The following is a 22,938-nucleotide window of genomic DNA, read 5'->3' on the forward strand; positions in this document are numbered from 1 at the left end:
TCAGTGGGAGGAGAATCTGCCAAGGGCCACACACTGACGGCCTAAGCAGGGGAGCTTGGGAAGGTACTGTACTTCACAGCAAAGGTGCGGTTGCATCACAAGGAGCCCCAAGCTCAATTCTCTTTACAGGACACGACGAAGAAGCCTGAATGACAAAAGGAGGTCTCCTGCAAAAAGATGAAGTCTCATTCTTTTCAAGGAAACCTGGGTTGGAATGTAGGTGCGTATAGATACAGCCCCTACCAAATGCAATAAAACCCTGATGCTGAAGCAAGGCATGAAGCTCGTTCAAGCTCAAACGGAAGCTGAAACTAACCTAAAAAAAAAGAAATTAAATAAATTTCCTTAATTAACTTTGAATGAAAATTTTCTACTTGACTGAGTATGGCAAAGTACTTGCAATCCTTCTAGACGTAACGAACTAGTTACTTGACTAAACCCGATATTTCTCACAACAGCCAATTGACTTTCAACACATACATAATATTACACAAATAATTTAAAAAGATAACTAGACTCCCATAACAATAACATTAATCCCTGATACACTATTGGCAATGTATGATATATAAAATGGGCTATAATTCAAAAACCTTGTAATTGTATTGGTACATTGTATACCCACAAAGGTTCTCAGTAAAAATTTAAAATCTACACATTGCCACAGATATCTGCACAGAAAAAACCAGCGTTGAATGTATTGAAATGCCATTTTCTGGGTGAGCCTCGGAGGTTCCCTGACGCTATCCAGACTGATATGTGCTATATTAGTTTGGGGACATCAGTTACGGGAGTTCTGTTGCCTAATGGGAACCACGAGCCAGAACCTGGCCCCCCTCAGAGAGGCGCAGGAAGCAATGGCCATATGAGCACTCTATATTTCGAGTATGTCATGTCTGCCATCGACTGGGGAAGGCACCCAGAAAGGTAGGCGAACCACTACAGACCCTCTACCGGGAAAAATTCAAACCTACTTTCAAACAGAGCCAAAGAGCTCCCCCCCCCCCTCCAAAAAAAAGCAAATCTTCATCCAACTAGCGTGCCTGCTTATTAGTTCCCTTCCCCCTCCCTTGGGAGAGGGGAGCCCACTCAGGCAAGCCAGCAGCTCACACCTCCAGTTCATGGAATAATGAAAAAACCACCGACTGATGGGGGAGGGAGGGTGTCAGGGAGCCTCCTGGGGCTAACCCAGAAAATGGCGTTTCAATACATTCAACGCTGGTTTTCTGAGGGGGAGCCCCGTTGGCTCCCTCAAGCTAACTACCTACAGATACGTAAAAAGAGGGGATTAACCCGGAAGGCGGTAGCACCGCAGGTCTCAAGGCGAAGACGAGACTCCAGGCCGTGACAGATGGTCCAAGGCACACAAAGCCAGAGACAGACGCATGAGAGAGCTTACGGAATGGAGCAGAAGCGACATCCACCCTGAACCCAAGCTGGAGTGGCTCCACCAACGCCACACAAGAAGTAGTGATAGTATTTGGCTTGAAATGAAGGTCCTGAAAAAAAAAACAAGAAAGGACAAAACAACCGGAACAGACACCGACGGAACCCTATGAGGGGAAAAGAAATGACGGAATGATCACCGAAAGTCATACTGTCGCTGAGAGGAAGACTGCAGGTGGGACACCATCAAAGAAGCCACCTGATCACCATATAAAAGGCGAAACACCTGCGTCAAAACGATCAGATGCGAACAGCAGAAGAGTAGGGCAAACCAGCTAGGTACCTCACCAGCCCGACCCACTGAAGGAGGCGAAGTCGCCGAAAAACTTGCGGGTTCGCACACCGAGCAAGCAGCCTGAAACCAAGGCTGGGCCAGCCACCATGGGGCCAGGAGAAGCACACGCCCCCGATTAGATCTGAGCCGAGCAAACACCCGAAGCAACAGTTGGACCAGGGTATAAAGGTACATTAATAGCCACCTCATCCAATCCTGCCAAAAAGCATCAACCGCAAGAGCCTCACAGACAGGGAAGGCGCCACGTATAAAGGGAGACACCGAGACCACACCAACGCGAAGGGTCCACCTCCGGGCACCCAAACGTCCAGCAGAGCGAAAGGTAAGGAGGCGTCATCAACTGTCCACTCCAACGAAAGAGGAAGGAAGTGCGACAGGCTGTCTGCTATGACAGCGGACACTCCGTGAAAGTTAACAGCACAGAGAGCCACACACCGAGATCTCAGCAGAAAAGCCACTCGAAGCGATTAGCCCCAAAGAGCCACAGACTGCAGAGATTCCCCCCATCCCTTCCCGGTTGAGACAATAAACCACTGGGGCACAGTCCAAATGGAGCTGGATCACAGATCCCCGAGGGATCCAAACCCCCACAGCGCCTGCCGCACAGCCACAAACACTCTCACCATGCTGTGAGCCCAACAGAAGAAGGAGCGCAACGCCCTTGGCAAGCCTGGTGAGCACTGGTCACAAAGCCCCAGCCGAGGGACAAGGCGTTCGGAAACACATCGAAGGAGGGCAAGGGAATGCACCATGGCACTGAACCCTGAAACACACCGAAGAGGAAGCTGGAGACGCAGCAACCAATGCAAGGACCCCGGGGTCGAACCCAGCGAGAGCGACGAAAGGGGCTGACCCGAAGGTGCCAGAACAGCCATCGAAACCAAACCCTGCCCCACAGGAAAACCAGCAAGGCAAAGCTCAGGCTCCCGCACAGCTGCTCTAGCAACTGCCGCATGACCCGGGTCCACCTCAAAAACAGCTGAAAGCGGGACTGCAGCTGAAGTAAAGCCGCAGGAGGGAGAGAGACAGACGCCATCCGAGAATCCCACACGGGGCCCAGCCAAGGCCGAACCAGGGACAGAACCAACTGGGACTTCCGCAAAGTCACCAGGAACCCGAACCCAGCCAGCTGGGAAAGAACCAGATCCCTGGCCAGCAGACAAGCAAACCCCAGGAGGAAGCCTACACCAACCAGTCAACGAGGCAGGCTGTCAGCCAGGAAGGCACCGGAACCATGAAATGCCCTCGAGCAGGGTAAGAGAAACTGAACTCAGATCCGGATCCAACACCAAGAAGAAACCAGGTCCTGCCAGAGGTACGCTCCAAGGACCTCCCCTTGGATGCCCAATGCTGCCAAGTGAAAGTTAGGAAGGGCTTGGAATTTGTCTGAATTAAACCCTGCTGGTCATTTCTGGGCTACCTTGCAGTTACCTTGCGATGATTTCAGGGCTTAGCGTCACTGCGGCCCGGTCGTCAACCAGGCCTCCTTGTTGCTGGACTGGTCAACCAGGCTATTGGACTTGAAGGTGTTTATAAAGTTCTCTCTCTCTTGAACACTGTGAGAGGTGGGCCAGTTATGCCCCTTATGTGTAGTGGAAGCGTGTTGAACAGTCTCGGCCTCTGATGTTGATAGAGTTCTCTCTCAGAGTACCTATTGTATACCTATCTGCCCTTCAATGGGGGGAGGGGGGGTATTCTGCACATCCTGCCATGCCTTCTGGCTAAATTAATTTATTTATTTCCCCAGTGACTTCTCTGATGTCTTTCTGAATGTAGCCTGACTGCATGATAATGTTTAAGGATACAGTGGGATCTTATTTCAAGCAGCCAAATGTAAGGACACAGAAATTATTTCGGTGAAATTTATAAGGTGTTCCTTGGAGGAATACCGAACTAGCATCACGAAGAATTTGACATACAACCATCCATTCAGTAGGCACACCACACAACCTTGTTTATATGTAACACACCTGTTTATAGATGAGATCAATAGGACAGCCCATGTTGATATCCATGAAGTTCACATCAGTATTTTCATCCAAAAGCTGGGCACATTTAATCATGGTTTCTGCATTGCTTCCACACACCTACAGCCAAATATAAATCATTTGTACAAAATGCCACAAATTTAAAAACTTCATTTGAATATTTCATTAAATGCTCTAGGTCATGAACCACCAACAGTTCAAACATTTTGTTTTATCAAGAGACATACTTTGATTTCATTCCCCAAGTTCACATTAATAACAAGAAATATTGACATTTTTAATACCTTACACTCAATGACAAAGAGCTAATATTCCTCCCTTTAAACATATTCAGACACCTAAGTTTTTGCACATTTTAATACATGTACAATACTATGGATCCTTCTGAGCTGAGAGCTTAACTAAACTTGAGAAACTACTTTGTTGAATGATTATACTGTACTTTCATGTACCATTTATACCTTTATATCATGATGCTATCTTTACAAAAATAATTCTTAATTTAAATTTGCAAAAATAATTAAATACCTGGACCCCAAAAAGATCTTCAGATTCATGGCGCTTGACCAGGGCCCACTCACTAGGAGACCCCTGCAGAAGACACGAGGCAAGTGCCATTTCCCCACATGTTATGTCCACACCATATTGCTTGCAGATGCGACGAAACGGCAGGTTTCCCAGTGTGGTGAGAGGAGCCAAGTAGGTCTTGCCTCTCCACTCAATCTGAATATGTAGAAATTAGAAACTTAGTAATAAACATAATACTGTACTATTTCAGCATAAGATTAATTCTCCTCTGCAATCTGTACAAATAAATATTTATATCCAGAAAATTATCATCGTCCAGTGCTCTATGAATATTCCCCCCCCCCCCTCGCCACACACCTGGTGCAATACTGGTCTGGTCATGTCAGGGACCCACTCAGCAATGCATAAAATGTTTATACACTTCAAGTTATTGTGTGTTATAATTATGAATTTTGTGTCAAAATGTTTGGGAATGAATGCTCTAGAGTAGAGATAAGTACTAAAGGGCATAAATAAAAATAAATGAATGCTTGAAAATGTTTGCCCTATCGAGCCACAAAAAGAAAACAAACATTACTTGCATCCTCTGTCAGATGATTTGCAATGACAAGGAAATGCAAACTGGTTAAGCAATCATCTGAAGTGATGGGGGTGGTTGGCCAAAGTGATCTTTGCCTGGTTCCTTGATAAAGATCTGCCTACACAGTGCTCAAGAGTTTCATCAGGAAGACACTAATAGAATGGTTATTAAGCAAGCATTTTTCTGAAATTTTAGCATCACTGTAATGACACTAGAGTACATTAAGTATACAGTATTTTTTATGAATAAAATATTTAGTGGATAGCATCAGTTCCTTAAATTTTAGTTTTGAACTATCATATAATGAAAAAATTATTTATGCTTGCTTGGCAAGAAATTAAATTAACATACCTTCTTTTTTTCTCTAGCATTGAGTTTAATTAGATCTTCTTCAGGAGCTGGTCCGAGAAAATTATTATCTCTTGCATGCGTTGCTTCCTTTTCTGCAGCTTGAGTGTTGTGCTTCACAGTACCCTCGTCCCTCTGGGGTTCTTCACCGTCACACGTATTGTTTTCCACCTTTTCACTATCCGAGCCATTTTTATGGACCTCAAGCAGCACAGTCTCTTTTTCCGACTTGTCTGCATTTTCTTGAGAACCATTTAATAAACTCTGCTCGTCACCACCTTGGTCCTCTGTTGTAGCACCACTTTTTTCTATCGGAGTTTCGTCTGGCATTTTGTCTAGAATTTTGTTCTTGTCTGTGGTATTATTCTTGGCCACTTCTGACTGTGCTTTCCGATGAGCCTGTAATGCTTTTGTGAAATCATACTGCCGCTTTCGTAATTCTTGCTGGACCTGTAATTAAGCAACCATTGTTACAAATGTTAATTTAAACAGCTTCTTAAAACGTTAGTCATTGTACATCAAAATGTGCAGTATTACATAAAGAATATTACTGTATTATATAAATCAATAATAATTGTTAATGCACACGGGGGCCTCATGTAATAAGGGGCCTCGTAGCCTGGTGGATAGCGCGCAGGACTCGTAATTCTGTGGCGCGGGTTCGATTCCCGCACGAGGCAGAAACAAATGGGCAAAGTTTCTTTCACCCTGAATGCCCCTGTTACCTAGCAGTAAATAGGTACCTGGGTGTTAGTCAGCTGTCACAAGCTGCTTCCTGGGGGTGGAGGCCTGGTCGAGGACCGGGCCGCGGGGACACTAAAGCCCCGAAATCATCTCAAGATAACCTCAAGATAACACATTCAGCCTAGCATGCAGCATGCACATGGCATTCCCAGATCAAGCCATCATCTCACACTCAGAGTCTGAATGTGAGACGATGGCTTGACGTAACCTCGGGTTACCTCGGAACACGAGTTTGTTGATACGCGTACAGGCCGACCTAGCGCGTGGTGGTACGGCGATCGTCGCCCCTCACCCCTCAGTTTACCAGTGCCTCGTGCCCAGTGACTATCCCACGTCAATTCTTCACCCGGATTTTCAGTGTGTTGTTGGATTTTTGGTCATTTGACCATAAAAGTTGTTATTATATATCTCGCCATGGGTCCCAAGAAAGCCAGTGGTAAGGATCAAGGCAAGAAAGCTCATGTGAGGATGACAGTAGAGGAAAAACAACAGATCATTCGGAAGCATGAAAATGGTACTCGTGTTGTTGAAATTTGTAGGCAGTACAACAAAGCCACATCAACAATATGCACTATACTTAAGAAGAAAAATGAGATTATGAGTGCTAAAGTGGCAAAAGGCGTAAGAACAATCACGAAACAAAGACCACAAATACTTGAAGAAGTGGAAAAGTTGTTATTAATTTGGATACACGACAAGGAGTTAAAGGGTGATAGTGTTTCGGAGGCCATCATTTGTGAGAAAGCCAGGGTACTGCACGAAGACCTTGTAAAGAAAACCCCTGGAACGAGTGATGCAGATACAAAAGAGTTTAAGGCAAGCAGGGGGATGGTTTGAAAAAATTAGAAAAAGAAGTGGTATCCATAGTGTTACAAGGCATGGGGAGGCAGCCAGCTCAGACAAACCAGCCGCTGAACGATTTATTGAAGAATTTAAAGAGTTTGCAGAGGCTGAGGGATACCTACTGCAACAAGTGTTTAATTGTGATGAAACAGGACTGTTTTGGAAAAGATTGCCTAAGAGGACATACATTACCAAGGAGGAAATATCCTTGCCCGGACACAAGCCTATGAAAGATAGGTTTACGCTTGTGCCGTGTTCAAATGCAAGTGGCGATTTAAAAATTAAATTCTTGCTAGTGTATCATTCTGAAAATCCAAGGGTTTTCAAACAGTATAAAGTGCAGAAAACCCAAATGTGTGTGATGTGGAAGTCTAATAAAAAAGCAAGGGTGACTAGGCTTATTTTTTCGGAGTGGGTGAATGAAGTGCTGTGCCCTGCCATAGAAAAATATCTGCAGGAGAAACATTTGCCACTCAAGGCCGTGCTTCTCCTCGACAATGCTCCTGCTCATCCTCCAGGATTGGAAGATGAATTGATGCACAGATACAGTAAATTTCTCACAATAAAGTTCCTTCCTCCTAACACCACTCCTCTAATTCAGCCTATGGACCAGAAAATCATAGCAAATTTTAAGAAACTGTATGAAAGGGCACTTTTCCAGAAGTGTTTTGAAGTGACTGAAACCACAAACCTCACCCTCAAAGAGTTCTGGAAACACCATTTTAACATTTGTAGTTCTTTAAAACTCGTTGACAAAGCCTGGCAAGAAGTGACTCAAAGAACCCTGATTTCTGGCTGGAGAAAATTGTGGCCTAAATGTGTGAAAGAACTAGACTTTGAAGGGTTTGAGCCTGTAAATGATGCGCCTATTGTTGAGGAAATTGTTACTCTGGGCCGGCAAATGGGCTTGGAATTGGATGGTGATGATGTGGAGGAGGTGGTGGAAGAACACAATGAAGAACTGACCACCGAAGAACTCCAAGCCCTTCAAAAGGAACAGCAAGACGACACAGCTGATGATTCTCCAGTGGAGGAGGATGAGGCAGTAGCGAATGTCCCTTCTGGAGAAATTAAGGTGTGTCAGATGTGGGAAGAGATTCAAACTTTTATTGAAAAGACTCACCCAGAGAAAGCTGTAGTAGGCCGTTGCCTTAATCTTTTCAATGACAATGTGAGGCCTTACTACAGAGACAGCTTGCGAAGAAGGGAAAAAAAAGCTTCCATGGACAGATTTGTTGTGAGAAAATCGAGCAGTGAGCCACAACCAGGACCTAGTGGTACTTAGGCAAAACGTGCCAGGTAGTGCACACCAGAAAGGTCCTCACTGCCTGATGTGATAATGGAAGGGGGACTCTCCTTCCAAACAGTAACACCTCTCCTCCTCCCCCCTCCTCACCATCTTCCATACGCCTACAGCATTCAACAACAAGGGTAAGTAATAACTTGAACATAGTTTTGTAGGTTTATTTAGATGAATTAGGTATAAAATTTAGTTTGATGTGGGGTTTTTGGGGTAATCAGGAACGGATTAATTCATTTCCCATTATTTCTTATGAGGAAATTAGCTTCGGAATACGAGTTTTCGGAATACGAGCTGTCTCCAGGAACGGATTAAACTCTTAAACCGAGGTACCACTGTATATTAAGTTGACGAAACCACACACTAGAAAATGAAGAGACGACGACATTTCGGTCCGTCCTGAACCATTATAAAGTCGATTATGATGAGGCGAAGGAAGCAAGGGCAATAAATAGGCAAGAGAGAGAGGTGAGATGGAAATCTTAAGAGGAAGAAGAGAGCAAGGCCAAAGGTACGGAAGGTAAGGTGTAATAAAGGATGTAATAATAGGAATAAGAAAGGGAGCGTAAGTGAAAACAAGAGAAAGAAAAGGAAAGATAAAAGGAATGGTAGGCTTATGTTAGGTCACGTTTGTTAGAAAGTTTAGAACATTTGAGTATATACAGTACTGTACTGTGAATGGGAAGAGTCAACAGCTAGGATTAAGGTTCATGTTGGGTATGTTGTGTATCAGGGCCGATTCGACAGGACAATGTCTGTGTAGAGTAGATGCAGGAAAGATTATTTTGGAGGAAGACCAATCAATAGGATGATAAGAATCCCTAACATGACAGAAGAGAGCATTGTTTGTGTCTGCAGACTTAACACTTCTTTTGTGTTCCTTAAATCTGTCATAAAGTGGGATGAACCTCGGATGAATCGGGACATACCAACATGCGTCCTGGAGGTCCAGAAGGCAAAGTCCACGTGAGGCGAGAAGCAAAGAACAGAAACACCGCCTCCCTCAGAATCGGCGCATTCAACTTCATCAAGGGAGTCGACGCCCAAGCTGCTGAGGTAAACACCCAGGACACCAGCCCAGAACCCAGCTCCTCCATATCTTCCTCGAGCCAGACCAAAGACAGCTCCAGTAGGAAAAAGAAACACAAGACCGAAGCCAAATGCCCACGGGCGCGCAAATCCACAACCACCAGGGATGCTGAAAGGGAGTTAACCTACACGTGAAGTTGCACCTGGCCGATATCACGAGGAAATATGGGGGCGCACAAGCACACATTGAAGTGCTTAAACTCGCCCCCATGTAAACCTGAACGACTGTAATCAACTCTTGCCATTCAAGCATGCAGGTCCGACAGAATGCATGCCAAACCCCCAACGAAGAGAAAGGGCAGTATGCCAGCCATGAAGACCCCGGCACCTTATAATGCACCCAGCAAGGAAAAGGAGAGCCAAACTTAAAAGAAGAAGGATCCATTATCGAGGCGTAATCCAGGTCTTGCTGGAGGTAAGCCGCAAGGGCCTCCCACACCCCCCTCGGCGGGATGCGGGAAGCCGAAAACCTCCGGAAGGAGGGAACCGAGAAACCCAAGGTAACCCAGAACCGAACCCGGGAGGAGTCGAACCCACATCAAACTCGTACAGGGAGGGGGGAATAGAAAAAACCCTCCCCCTGTAACAAGCAGCCCCGTGCTGCTGAGAGCACCAACACCCCAAGCAGAGTCAAACGGGGCCTATGCCCCCCCCCCCCAACTCCTCCCCAGCCCCGGGATCTTCCACATCAGGACTCGGGGCTGAGCCATCCTCAGGCTCAGGGATGAAGAGACCCGCTGGCGCGACTCAAAAGCCAGGAGGAGCAGGCTCGAATGCCTCCTCCTCCGATCCTGAAGGGGCAGTCCCTGAAGCTGCCCAAGTCTCACCACTAAGAAGACCCTGCCTTGACTCCGAAACCCTCAGACGTTTGGAGCCGGGAGCAGGAGGGGGGAGAAGGATGAACCACAGCAGGGGAAGGACAAGAGGGTGCGGACGAAACCAGAGTCAATGCGACTAACACCCCCAAGTCCGGGTCCTTATAACCAAAGCAGGGCAGCCACGGGCATCCAGAAATGCAATTAACCTAGAGTGTTGCAGCAACCTAAGGTTTAGGTGAGACTTCCTCTCACCTAAACCATGCATGAAATGCAGATGCTGCCTGCGCCCAATCAACAGTATTATCGGACTGGGTGAACTGGAGTACACACATGGAACACCACTCACAAGACTCTGGGTTAAAGGTGTCACCCAGGTGTCACCCAGCTGTCAGGCACCTGACAGCTGGGTGGACAGTGCTTAGGATTCATAGTCCTGAGGTTCCGGGTTCGATACCTGGTGCAGGCGGAGACAAACGGGGCAAAGTTTCTTTCACCCTGATGCACCTGTTCAGCTAGCAGTAAATAGGTACCTGGGAGTTAGATGCTACAGGCTGCTTCCTGGGGGATGTGTAACAAACAGGAGGCCTGGTCGAGGACCGGGCCGCGGGGATGCTAAGCCCCAAAGTCATCTCAAGATAACCTCTTAAGATGACCCAAGAGGCAACATGGCAGACAAAGACGGTGAATGTCACCCCGAGACAAAGGGACAGAGCAACCTTCAAACTCGCATGAGGTGAGTGGGACTCAGAGGACTCCTCCACCAGACAAATGAGCCTCAATGGGAATTTCCAGGTCCTTAGGCTGACTGCTAAGGGAAGCCCAGGCAAGGTACTGATAACTGGTTATTCCAGTTACAAAGCAATCATACTAAAAGCTGAACCCCCTACGACGAGTACAATCACAGGGGGGCCTAGAGAAGGGCCACCAAAAATACAAGTGGACCTATAGCCACACAAGGCAGTCAAAACAAAAAAGAAAAGAAAAAAACCCACAAAAGCACAACGTCTCCAAGGTAACAGAACCAGCCGCTATGCGTATATCAGACAGCTGCACACTACCTCGCGCCCCAGCCAGCGACGATACTACCTCCTACCCAAGGGCAAACAGAGGCAGGAACAACCCCAGCTGACCCCAAGGGTGGGCAATCACTGAGCAGCAAAAGAACCCTGCGGAGGTAGTCCCCGAACGACTTATGGAAGATAACCCTAAACCACAAGGGCAGTACTTACAGGGCACCTAGGGAAGGTGACCCTAGGTCCATGCAGCCCCAGTACTTCTGGAATTACTCCTGGCTCGTACACCACCACAAGGCACAGCACTGCTCAAGGATTGGAGCCAGTCGATTGACCCCCACCCAATACATTCTCAGAACTGAGGATTGGGTAGCCGACACGGCAGCTGTGATGTCATGCTTGTTTGCTTGTTTTCTGATTGGGGAGTTCTGCCTGCTCGTTCGGCTTTCGGTTTGCAATTTTTAACCAGCTGTAGTTTGTTTTGGGATTCCTAACTTTCTGGGTGCATGACCTGATAGAAAGCAGACATAGACTGCTTCCAACCACATGGGGGAGTGTCTATAGGCCATTGCTCCTCGTGCCTCTCTGAAGAGGCCAGGTTCTGGCTTGTGGTCCCCAGTAGGTCTAGAACTCCAGCGATTGACTGTTGACACGGTCTAATATATATACACATCAGCTCGGTATAGCTCCGGGGAGCCGGAGGAGCTCTTCACAGAAAACTACTTCAAATAAAAACTCAAATACACACCTCCTTCTGCAATACATTGCTGACTGTTGGGCTCTTCTCATACTTAGCCCAGATTTCCTTGTTGACTTTATTACCCAAATCTTCAATGTGATCCCTACCATATCTGCAATATAATTAAAAGCATTATGAGGTATGACATGAGCTAGTGAGTGAAGTGGATAGACAAATTTCCCAGTGTTCTCTTGTCATAGGATTAATGGGGGCCCATGAACAGTAATGGCCTACCCCATGACTTTCTCCCAGGCACTGTTCCAACTTGGCTTGTCACTCATGGTCAAAATCAACAGAGAGAGGAATGCAGTACATCGGCTGATAGATGGCAGGGAACATTGTAAGAAAGAGTAGACATCAGTGCAGAAAACTACAAGACAGGGGCAAAACAATGTCATGGAGGTTAAACGGGATAGCTAGTAGGTACAAGAAGTAGTAGAATGAATCCTATATATGGATGGTGGAACAACCATAAGAAAGTAAACAGTGGAGGCCTCCCAACCAGTTCTTTGTGCTGCAGAGTAAAATCTAAGTAGGGATCCAACAGAAAAACAAACAGACACCTTCAAAAGAAAACTAGATAGTTTTCTTCAAGAAGTGCCGGACTAACCAGGCTGTGGTGGATATGTGGGCCTGTGGGCCGCTCCATGCAACAGCCTGTAGGACCAAGCTCTCACAAGTCAAGCCTGGCCTCAAGCCGGGCTTAGGGAGTAGAACAACTCCAAGAACCCCATCCAGGCACAATCCAGGTAGGGAAATACTAGATGGCCGAGTCCCAAATATGCACAGTAAAATAGCAACATACTGGAGTCAACAATATGGAAGAAGGCATAATCAGAGATCACTGCATAAACATAAGAGGTCCAAAGCTGTTCAATATCCACCCAGCAAATATATGAAATATTCCTGAAACAAAAGTGGACTTCAAGAACAAACTGGACTGTTTTCTGCAAGAAATACTATATCAACCAGGTTGTAGTGGATATGAGGGCCTGAAGGCCGACCTCAAGCAACAGCCTGTTAGACCAAGCTCTAAAAAGTTAGGCCTGACACTGGATTGGGCTTGAGAAATAGACAAACTCCCAAAACCCTTCCAGGTATAATCCAGGTAGGGCAATGAAACATCTCAACAAAGTACAAAAATCTTGGTTGTTTATAATTCTCAGGTCAGACAAAGCAAACAGGGCCTTTTGTTGAAGGGGTTCACATACATGTAAGAGGATGAAGGTGTGTTTTCCTGGGGCTGGGATAACCGAGATAGTTGACAGGATGAGCACAGGATAATGTTGGAGGAGACGAAGTAAGAAATTATTAAATAGATTCAAGTTAGCGCTAGATATGATTAGGAAAAGGTAAGCAATTCCTATCCTATGTGGAATTTTGTCAAGATTCAGTGTTAGTGGTGAGTGGTTGCCATGATAAATTAAGGTAAATTACCAACTTGAAAGGAATTGTTTTAATGGTACAATGGTAATGGTACAAGCTTTGAGACTGTGTGAAAGAATACTAGTTATAACTTCGGGTCCCAAATTTCCAGAAGACATACTATGGCCAACTAAGAACTCCAGTAGACTAGCTGGGTCAGATGAGGTTCACTCCTCTAGAGAGGAATGGACCTTGGTTAATCTCACCATAATAGATGAAGAATACAACATTTTATCTACACTTAAAATGGAACAGGGAAACAATATCCCTAACAGACATTCATTTGGATAATAGTGATCCCAAACGGTTAACAGAGTAAAATACCAACTTTTATATTTTATAGGGTATGTACAATATAAAGGATAAACAAAATTAGAGACCCCTACCTAATAAATTTGAGAGAAAAATAAAAAGGAAACATTTTAAATGGAAAATAAAAAAAGGCAAAAGGGATGAAATGCAAAGTCAAATCCCGAAGGCTTTTTTCCAGATTTACCAGACTAAGTGGTAGAAAAAGAGGGCATCTAAAGACAAATGCAGGCCGGCTGATAAATGATGAGACAGAAATTAACAATATGCTAAATAATTAATGTGCCTACATGTTTACCAATGAAAGCTTAGCCAGCCTTCCCAACATGAAAACAATATAAAGATGGTGACAAAAATTAATTACTGTATCATACATTCACATTAATAGTCAACATCATTAAACAAATTAGAAAATTAAAACTAAATAAATCACCAGACACAGATGAGGTGTTCAGACGTTTTGAACAAGTGCAGAGAGAAGCAGAGCTCTATGAACCACTAATATGAATACTCAATAAATCAATCAACATGTGATTACTGTCACTACTACTTGGAGGAAGGCTGACGTGGTCCCAATATTCAAGGAGGAGACAGATTTCTTGCTGTGAATTATTATACGGAAGTAACTGACACTACCATATGGCCTGATGCAGGACTTTCAACATGGTTTCGTGTGAAAGGCCCTATTGCGGCACAGGCCTGACCTATTTATCTAGAGTTCTATCATCAATTCAGTCCAATGGCATCATTGCAATGCTATTTATGTGGGTCTCTGGTTTCTCAGTCTGTAGCCTTCTTTCTTAATACCTGCCGTTGCCTCCATATACTAAGGCTCGTCTCTCCGATTTGGTGAAGATGTTTCTGCTTTACCTCTATTCTTGGACATACTATATACGCAAGTTTACAGCCATCACCACTTTTTTTATCTATGGGTTGCCAAGAGATTCGAGCATAGAGAACTAGGAGGTTGAACCGAGTGCTGGCTAGTCGCTCACTGCCTCATCTTCCTTGACCTCAAGTGCTCCGTAGCTCTGTACTTCCTCTCACCCACCAACACTAATGCCTATTCCAGTCCCTGGATCTTCCACATCTGCTCACTAGTTTCTCTGGTCCTTCTGCACTCTTCATTTTCATGCTAATTCACATGAGATCCTGTTTATGTGCATGAACTGGAGTTTGCTCTGTGGAGTGTCTTGATGAGCAACCAAGGAAGCTAGTTCAGAAATAGGGTAGTTAGTGATTGTACCCTCGGAGCAGCAACTAGGTTGGCACATCTCCCTTCCCACACCTTCCCAAGCTTGTATGATTGGCCAGGTTGAGTAAGGTTGCCGGCTTCCTGATAGCCTTGTGGAATTCGGGTTATCACCTGCTGGTGGTCAGGTGAAGACTAATACAGTAGTTACAGTAGTTTAAAACATACTATTTTATGTCTTGGCAACCTCAATATCATTTGAATTGGTTTGTTTCTCCTATTTTCTTTCATAGCATAGTTGCTCTGATGGAGGATTGAGAATAATCTTCTATAGATTCTATTCCTTATCACATGGCAAGAGTTTTGTAAAATGCACTTGCCACAGTGGAGAGAAAATCACAGAGGGACTGGTATTTATGTAGAGCTCTGGGCAGACCCTGGCTGATAGTATAGTAACTGACCAACTACTGAGAAAGTAGCACATCATATTATTTGTTAGCTTACAGTAGTTTTACTTTTCTTACTTCTTTTAAACATTCCTTGCTAGTTTAATAAAGTGGTATATACTGTACAGTAATTCACAAAAATCACTTCCCTAGCAAAATGTCAATTGTTTACCCGTTGCCTACCTGCATGTGAAACCATAATGACACATGCCATATGTCCGGAAGTTGTGACACACTGATCCTAGATCTTCAGGTTTGGTACTCAAGAATGCAGCCACATCATGCATGAAGTCACATTTTGGAAACGTGCACTTGCCACTAACATCTTCACCCACACGTAAACACCACACAGACCTACACAACTTGCTACTCTTGGGTGCCTTTATCAACTTGGGGCGTTTTTTGTGTGTACCTAAAAGAAAAAAGTTATATTTTGAAAGAAAGAAATCATAGGTCATTAAAATACAGCAATTTTTGTAACAGGTAAAGCAACAATAGTACAATGATAATAAAACACTTTACATATAAATTAGAGTATACATAATATAAGAACACAAACTAAAGAAGGCCTATTGGCCTATGCAAGTTAGCTTCTATTTAAACCCAACAACAACCATTAATACTTGTACAGCTCTCGTCCTGTAACTCCACTTTGGTAATTGTTCGTGTCATCCTGTCTTTTCTATATCTGTCATACAATGATTTGAAATTATTCCATTCACCTGGGCTGTATGGGTCTTGAACCATGGACCCCACGTGTGTGAGGCCGACGCTCTCTCGATTGGGGTATAAAACTTTGCTTTGTTTTTATGCTTTGAAACTACTGTACTTATGTTTTTGGCATCTTGTTCCAACCAACTACAATTCTGTTTGCAAAAGAGAATTCTCATATTTTTTCTGCACTTTTGTTTCCTTAGTGTGAATATATGCCTACCATTCTTGAAATTACATGTTTCAAAACTTCCTCCTATTGTCAACCGTGTCAGTTCCTGTCACTATTTTTGTATGTGCGGATCATACTGTCTCTTTCTTTCTAGCTTCTTGTCTTGGCATATTTAACACCGCCAGTCTTAGCCCTGGTTTTTTTTTAGATCTGAAAGTTATTTGGCAGCTATTTTGTTGATGTGTTTTTAGGGAATCTGGTTTCACTTTGTTCACTCGGCCTAATGTTTATCCCCATACTCATAATTTGTCTAAGTATCCTGCTATTGTAACTTTATTAGCTAACATTTTTTCAATACTGCTAGTATCATGACTAGGGCTTTCTGGGAGTCCAATTGGTGCTGGCTGATTGCTGCCTTTAGGATGTCCTCACCATGGCCCTTCTGTACTGTATACAATGGGGCCTCGACTTACGATGCTAATCCGTTCCCAGAGACGGATCGTAACTCGAAATATCGTAAGTCGAAGCGATTTTTCCCATAAGAAATAAAGAGAATTGAATTAATCCGATCCCCACCTACTAAAATATTAACATACAAATACATTTTATACTGAATACAATGTTTTTTTCTAACTACAATACAGTACCTAAGTTGATCTTACCTTTATTGAGGGCTCTTGATGGTGTATGGAAGATGGTGATGAGGGGGAGGAGGAGAGTTGTTACTGTTTGGAAGGGGAGTCCCCTTCCATTATAACATCAGGCAGTGACGATCTTTCTAGTATACACTCCCTGGCACGTTTTGCCTGCATACCACTAGGACCTGGTTGTGGTTCAGTGCTTGTTTGTCTCACTACAAATTTGTCAAGACATTTGTTTTTCCCTCCGTTTTAGCATTTGTCTGTAATGATGCATCACAGTGTCATTGAATAGGTTAAGGCAACGGCCTACTGCAGCTTGATTTGGGCGAGTCGTTTCAGCAAAGGTTTGCAATTCTTCCCATGCTGCACACATTTTCTTAATTGTTGAGGAAGAGACATTCTGTACTCCTGTTTCTGCTCTATGGTCATCCTTACATGGGTTTTCATATGTTGAGCCTTATCACTGACTTTCCTGGGACTCATGGCGTGATATATAATAATTACTTTAATGTTCAAAATGCAAAAAATCATCACAAACGCGGAATTTCTTATAGGCGCGATCGTCACTAAGCGGGCAGCTGTAGTAAACTGAGGCAGGTCGGACCTCGTGACCAGGAACCACGCGCTCAGTCGACCCGAACGTGTACCAACAAATATCGAAAGTCGACGACACCATCGGATGTCGAGTCGCATTTTTCGATCAAATTTACATCGTAACTCGAAATTATCATAAGTAGGGGCAATCGTAAGTCGAGGTGCCACTGTACATATTTTCTAACATTTCCCTTTCAAAAAGACTATCCTCTATAGAGTGCTCTTGCGAAGTAGCTAAGGAAAGCCAGCGAGTGGTCCAACAAATAAATAGTGCTAAATGTAATGAAACACCAATTTTTGTGCAGCTCCCTCACTAGCTATGCATGTTTTTTTATTTATTTCTCTATGAGCACTGGCTTGTTTGGCAACACTTTAAACTTTATGTGTAGTTCACCTTGGTAGCAGGTTGATCTCTGATCCCAATGCTCCCCATGCTTCTTTGAGGCACCCAGATTCTGGTCCTGTTTTTCCAGTAGGCATACAAAAGTTATCAGAGGCCTCATCGCAACTTGTGGTCCTTCTGAATCGGTGCTTTTAAACTTTGAGTGTCAGTGTTGTGCCATCATGCCCAACATCAGGGATAAAGAACTAACATCTTACAAGACCTAGAATAACCTATTATCTATTACTAAAGAAAAGGCAATAGAAGCTAGTGAGAATAAAAAAGAAATTACTCCATTACTAAGGCATAACCTATGGGTATATAGAATGGACAGAAGTCAACATCGGGAGGGGTGAGTGATCAGTCAATCGTATTATAGTGCAAAACAAGAAACATCTGATCTCACTTTTCTTCAGTTAGCTATTTCATACTCTTGACTCAATAGGAAAATTAAATCCTGCTTGCTTATATCCAATTTTGAGAGTTCTACTCTCAAAGCCCAGCCAGGTGGTCAGGCTTCTGTGGTAATAACATATTTCATCAGGCTATTGCTTGCAGTGGCCCACAGGCCCACATATCCACAACCCAGATGAGTCCAGTACTTCCTACAGATATTTATCAGATTGTCTCTTGAAAACATGCATAGTTTTATGTCAAGATACTGTAAAAAAAAATGAACTTTTTTTTTTTTCTTGTGCACGACAGACAATATGTCAAAATGGCCTGCACAGTTTAAGGGTTAAGTCTACCCTCATACCCCTCTGTACAGACACACCTGCTGCACCACAATGCCATCAACTTGTTTACCTGTTAGCTTCTGTTTCTTGTTTGGAGGTTCATCAGTCGAGTCCTCTCTCTCTGCTCTGGCTTCAGCAGCTTCTTGCTTGTTAGCTTGTGTCTCCACAGGTATGATGAATCTGCAAAACCAATAAAATGTTTATTCAACTATATCTTGCCCTGGTTAGGCCCCATTTAAATTATGCAGTTCAGTTTTAGTCGCCGTACTATAGAATGGATATAAATTCATTAGAATGCGTCCAGCATAGGATGACAAAGTTAATCCCGAATTAGAAATCAGTCATATAAAGAATGATTGACGAAGCTTAAATTACATTCGCTAGAAAGGCGAAGAATTAAGGGTGACATGATAAGAGGTGTACAAGTCGATGAATGGACATAACAAAGGGGATATTAATAGGTTATTAAAAGTATCAACACAAGACAGAACACATAACAGTGGGTATAAATTGTATAAGTTTAAATTTGGGAAAGACCTGGGTAAATACTGGTTTGGTAATAGAGTTGTTGATTTGTGGAACCAAATACCACATAACATGATAGAAGTTAACTATAGAAACGTCGTTGCCCCTTCACTTTCTAATGTGGGGTCCGGTCAACATAATAGAAGTAGGATCCCTTGATTCTTTCAAGCATAGGTTAGACATATATATGAATGGGATTGGGTGGATATAAATACGAGCTGCCTTGTATGGGTCAATAGGCCTTCTGCAGTTACCGTCATTTTCAAGTGCTTACATCCTTCCCCTCCTTCCCCATATCATGCATTTAACGACTGCAGATTGTAACACTTCAATCTGTGTTCATGGGAAAGGTCTGATACCAAATGTTGGCCTTATCATCCTTCTCTATAATTTCTCAACTGTATATGTAAATGGAAAAATATTGTTTAAATGGTCTATATGACTCCCATGGGTAATAAAATTATATCATGCTGTGGGACAGCATTGGAAGATTATGCAAATATGAACATTGTATATTAGTACAAATAGGAGCTGACCAGCATGGGCCAAAAGACCTACAGTTTCCTTCATTATTTTATTGTTATTCCTACCGGGCCGAGCGGACAGCATGCTGGACTTGTGAGTCCAGGGTTCGATCCCAGGCGCCGGCGAGAAACAATGGGCAGAGTTTCTTTCACCCTATGCCCCTGTTACCTAGCAGTAAAATAGGTACCTGGGTGTTAGTCAGCTGTCACGGGCTGCTTCCTGGGGGTGGAGGCCTGGTCGAGGACCGGGCCGCGAGGACACTAAAGCCCCGAAATCATCTCAAGATAACCTCAAGATAACAGATTTAATAATAATCAAAATAGAATAATAGGATGGAGTACTTTGGTAAGGAAATTAGGCACTTCAATTTTTAATCAAGTTTATTTGCAATGTATGTTTGCATAAATGACTTAGGAAATGTAAAAAATAAAAAATAATAGTCCTACATATTTTTTTTGCAATATTGATGCACTGTATTATGTTACATACAGGCTGTGAGCAGCCACATCCAACAGCCTGGTTGACCAGTCCAGCAACTAGGAGGCCTGGTCGAGGACCGGGCAGCAGGCACATTGAGCCCCAAAATAATTGCAAGGTAACCACAAGGTAAGGTAACCTCGAGGGAAAGTTTCACTTTTTTTTGACAAACAATGGAGGCCTTATAAATATTATGAGCACACCACTATGTTTAGAATATTTGGAGAGCAGAACAATGAACTGTATGTTGTTTAATGGAAAACAATTTTATAGGGCTGATTTTGTTGGATGGATTTGAGGCAGTTCATATAGTGCTCCAAACAAGCTCCCTAAGTGCTAAAAGTGAACATATCCTGAGACTATGTTAGTATAAATTTGGGTCAAGTTAAATTGCATTTGGTTAGGTGGGTTTTAAAATCAACTGAACTGTTTTGGGTACACAGTAACCTGTATCTGCATATATTATAACCTGTTATATTCTGAGTTTGAAGCAATTTCCTATAGTTCATTTTGCCTTACAGCAATATAAATGGCACTTAACAACATTAGTGCGACATGTCCAGTGGTGGCAGCTGACAGGTTCAATATACCAGTGCCCACTGCCTACCCCAGGGTACTGCCTACCCCAGGGCATGCCTACCCCAGGGTACTGCCTACCCCAGGGTACTGCCTACCCCAGGGTACTGCCTACCCCAGGGTACTGCCTACCCCAGGGTACTGCCTACCCCAGGGTACTGCCTACCCCAGGGTACTGCCTACCCCAGGGTACTGCCTACCCCAGGGTACTGCCTACCCCAGGGCACTGCCTACCCCAGGGCACTGCCTACCCCAGGATACTGCCTACCCCAGGGCACACCTACCCCAGGGTACTGCCTACCCCAGGGTACTGCCTACCCCAGGGCACACCTACCTCAGGATACTGCCTACCCCAGGGTACTGCCTACCCCAGGGCACACCTACCTCAGGGTACTGCCTACCCCAGGGCACACCTACCCCACGGTACTGCCTACCCCAGGGCACACCTACCTCAGGGTACTGCCTACCCCAGGGCACACCTACCCCAGGGCACGCCTACCCCAGGGCACACCTACCCCAAGGCACACCTACTCTAGGGTACTGCCTACCCCAGGGCACACCTACCCCAGGGCATGCCTACCCCAGGGTACTGCCTACTCCCAGGGCACACCTACCCCAGGGCACGCCTACCCCAGGGCACACCTACCCTAGGGCACGCCTACCCCAGGGTACTGCCTACTCCCAGGGCACACCTACCCTAGGGTACTGCCTACCCCAGGGCACGCCTACCCCAGGGTACTGCCTACTCCCAGGGCACGCTACAACCTCCAACTTTGCCTAAAGGAAAATTCGTCTCGTTTCCATTCACAAGACAGAATAGGGGCCATGTTCCTCACTCCTGCTTGATGTGCGCCACCACGTCGGTAACGTCTATGTTGCTCATGGTGTGGGTGCTGAAGATACAAACAGCGTCCTCATATACGTTTAGAATATATAGAATATATAGACTGCCAGCGTGCTCTTGTTGTGTTGATTTAGGGGCGACGACGATCGTGGGATCGGATGCGCCCCCCAGCGTGCTCTTGGCCCAGGCAACGGCGGCTGCTGTGTTGTGGCCACCACGAGCCTAAACCTTCATCACCACCACCAGCCTAAATCAACTCGCCATTCACACTAACACTAATACCATTAATAAATAACATAGCAGTATTCTTACCTGTAATATTTGAAACATTTATAGGTGACATGAACTAATTTATAAACAGCTTCGATGAGAGTAGAATTTTTAGCTTCTTTTTTTTTTAGCTTCTTTTCTTTTAGCTTAGGAGCACAACCATGTGCGGCTATCTTAATCTGAATTTGCCTGAATTTACCTGAGGTCCACTATCTGTCTAGTGGCCTAGACGAGGAAAGGAAGACTGGGGCATGTTGAAAGTACTCCGATTTGTCCTGGTGATATTTTTAAGCTGGATTTTAAATTTCAGAGCTTTGGCATACGGCTTCGGCGGGTAGACGGTTCCACGGGTTAATAACCCTGTGGGGGGGGGGAAAGCCTCTCCTGTTCTCAGTCCTACATTGTGGCTTGTTGAGCTTGTCACCGTTGTTCCTTGTTTGTGTTACATTGTGGCTTGTTGAGCTTGAGAGTGTTGCTCCTTGTTTGTGTTACATTGTGGCTTGTTGAGCTTGTCACCGTTGTTCCTTGTTTGTGGTACATTGTGGCTTGTTGAGCTTGACACCGTTGTTCCTTGTTTGTGTTACATTGTGGCTTGTTGAGCTTGACACCGTTGTTCCTTGTTTGTGTTACATTGTGGCTTGTTGAGCTTGTCACCGTTGTTCCTTGTTTGTGTTACATTGTGGCTTGTTGAGCTTGACACCGTTGTTCCTTGTTTGTGTTACATTGTGGCTTGTTGAGCTTGACACCGTTGTTCCTTGTTTGTGTTACATTGTGGCTTGTTGAGCTTGACACCGTTGTTCCTTGTTTGTGTTACATTGTGGCTTGTTGAGCTTGACACCGTTGTTCCTTGTTTGTGTTACATTGTGGCTTGTTGAGCTTGTCACCGTTGTTCCTTGTTTGTGTTACATTGTGGCTTGTTGAGCTTGAGAGTGTTGCTCCTTGTTTGTGTTACATCTGACCTTCTGAAGAAATTGTCCGGACCAGGATGCCCTTCTAGATTATCCTCAAGGAGACTATCATGGAATGAAAGAGGAACCTCAAAAAACTTACTGGATATGTTGAAGAGGCAATCAAGGCCTGAAAGCATCATGGGAGATCTTTAAATATATCATCACTGAACTTGTTCAAAAAATATATGTGCCAAGACAAAGAAAGGAAGAAAAGAATGAGAACTAGATGGATGTCTATTGTTTAAGCGAAATCTCTGGAGCAGCAAGTATTAGTCCACAAAGAACAAGATAGATTATGAGATATACAAACAGGTAATTAATTCAGGAAATCAGATCAAACAAAAAGAAACTACGAAAAAAATCATGATCAAAACAATACAGATTCAAAGTCTTTCCATGTCTACATAGAAATATCAGCTATATGTCTATAG

The 22,938-nt window shown here is 44.3% G+C and overlaps 1 protein-coding gene across 1 annotated transcript in view; it reads right to left on the reverse strand.

The window, feature by feature from the left end:
- Positions 1 to 21,505, reverse strand: part of LOC138364241 (tRNA-dihydrouridine(47) synthase [NAD(P)(+)]-like) — a 37,403-nt gene extending 15,898 nt beyond the window's left edge. Inside the window, exons 1-7 of the mRNA XM_069323602.1 lie at positions 21,280 to 21,505; positions 18,411 to 18,520; positions 15,287 to 15,515; positions 11,741 to 11,843; positions 5,189 to 5,635; positions 4,258 to 4,452; positions 3,712 to 3,828 (exon numbers count right to left, since the gene is read on the reverse strand). Coding sequence (XP_069179703.1) covers positions 3,712 to 3,828; positions 4,258 to 4,452; positions 5,189 to 5,635; positions 11,741 to 11,843; positions 15,287 to 15,515; positions 18,411 to 18,520; positions 21,280 to 21,326 — 1,248 coding nt within the window. The 5' untranslated portion in view covers positions 21,327 to 21,505. The remainder of the gene's footprint in view (positions 1 to 3,711; positions 3,829 to 4,257; positions 4,453 to 5,188; positions 5,636 to 11,740; positions 11,844 to 15,286; positions 15,516 to 18,410; positions 18,521 to 21,279) is intronic.
- Positions 21,506 to 22,938: the final 1,433 nt, after the last annotated feature.

This window comes from Procambarus clarkii, chromosome 13 (genome assembly GCF_040958095.1).
Source record: "Procambarus clarkii isolate CNS0578487 chromosome 13, FALCON_Pclarkii_2.0, whole genome shotgun sequence".
Classification (NCBI taxonomy): domain Eukaryota; kingdom Metazoa; phylum Arthropoda; class Malacostraca; order Decapoda; family Cambaridae; genus Procambarus; species Procambarus clarkii.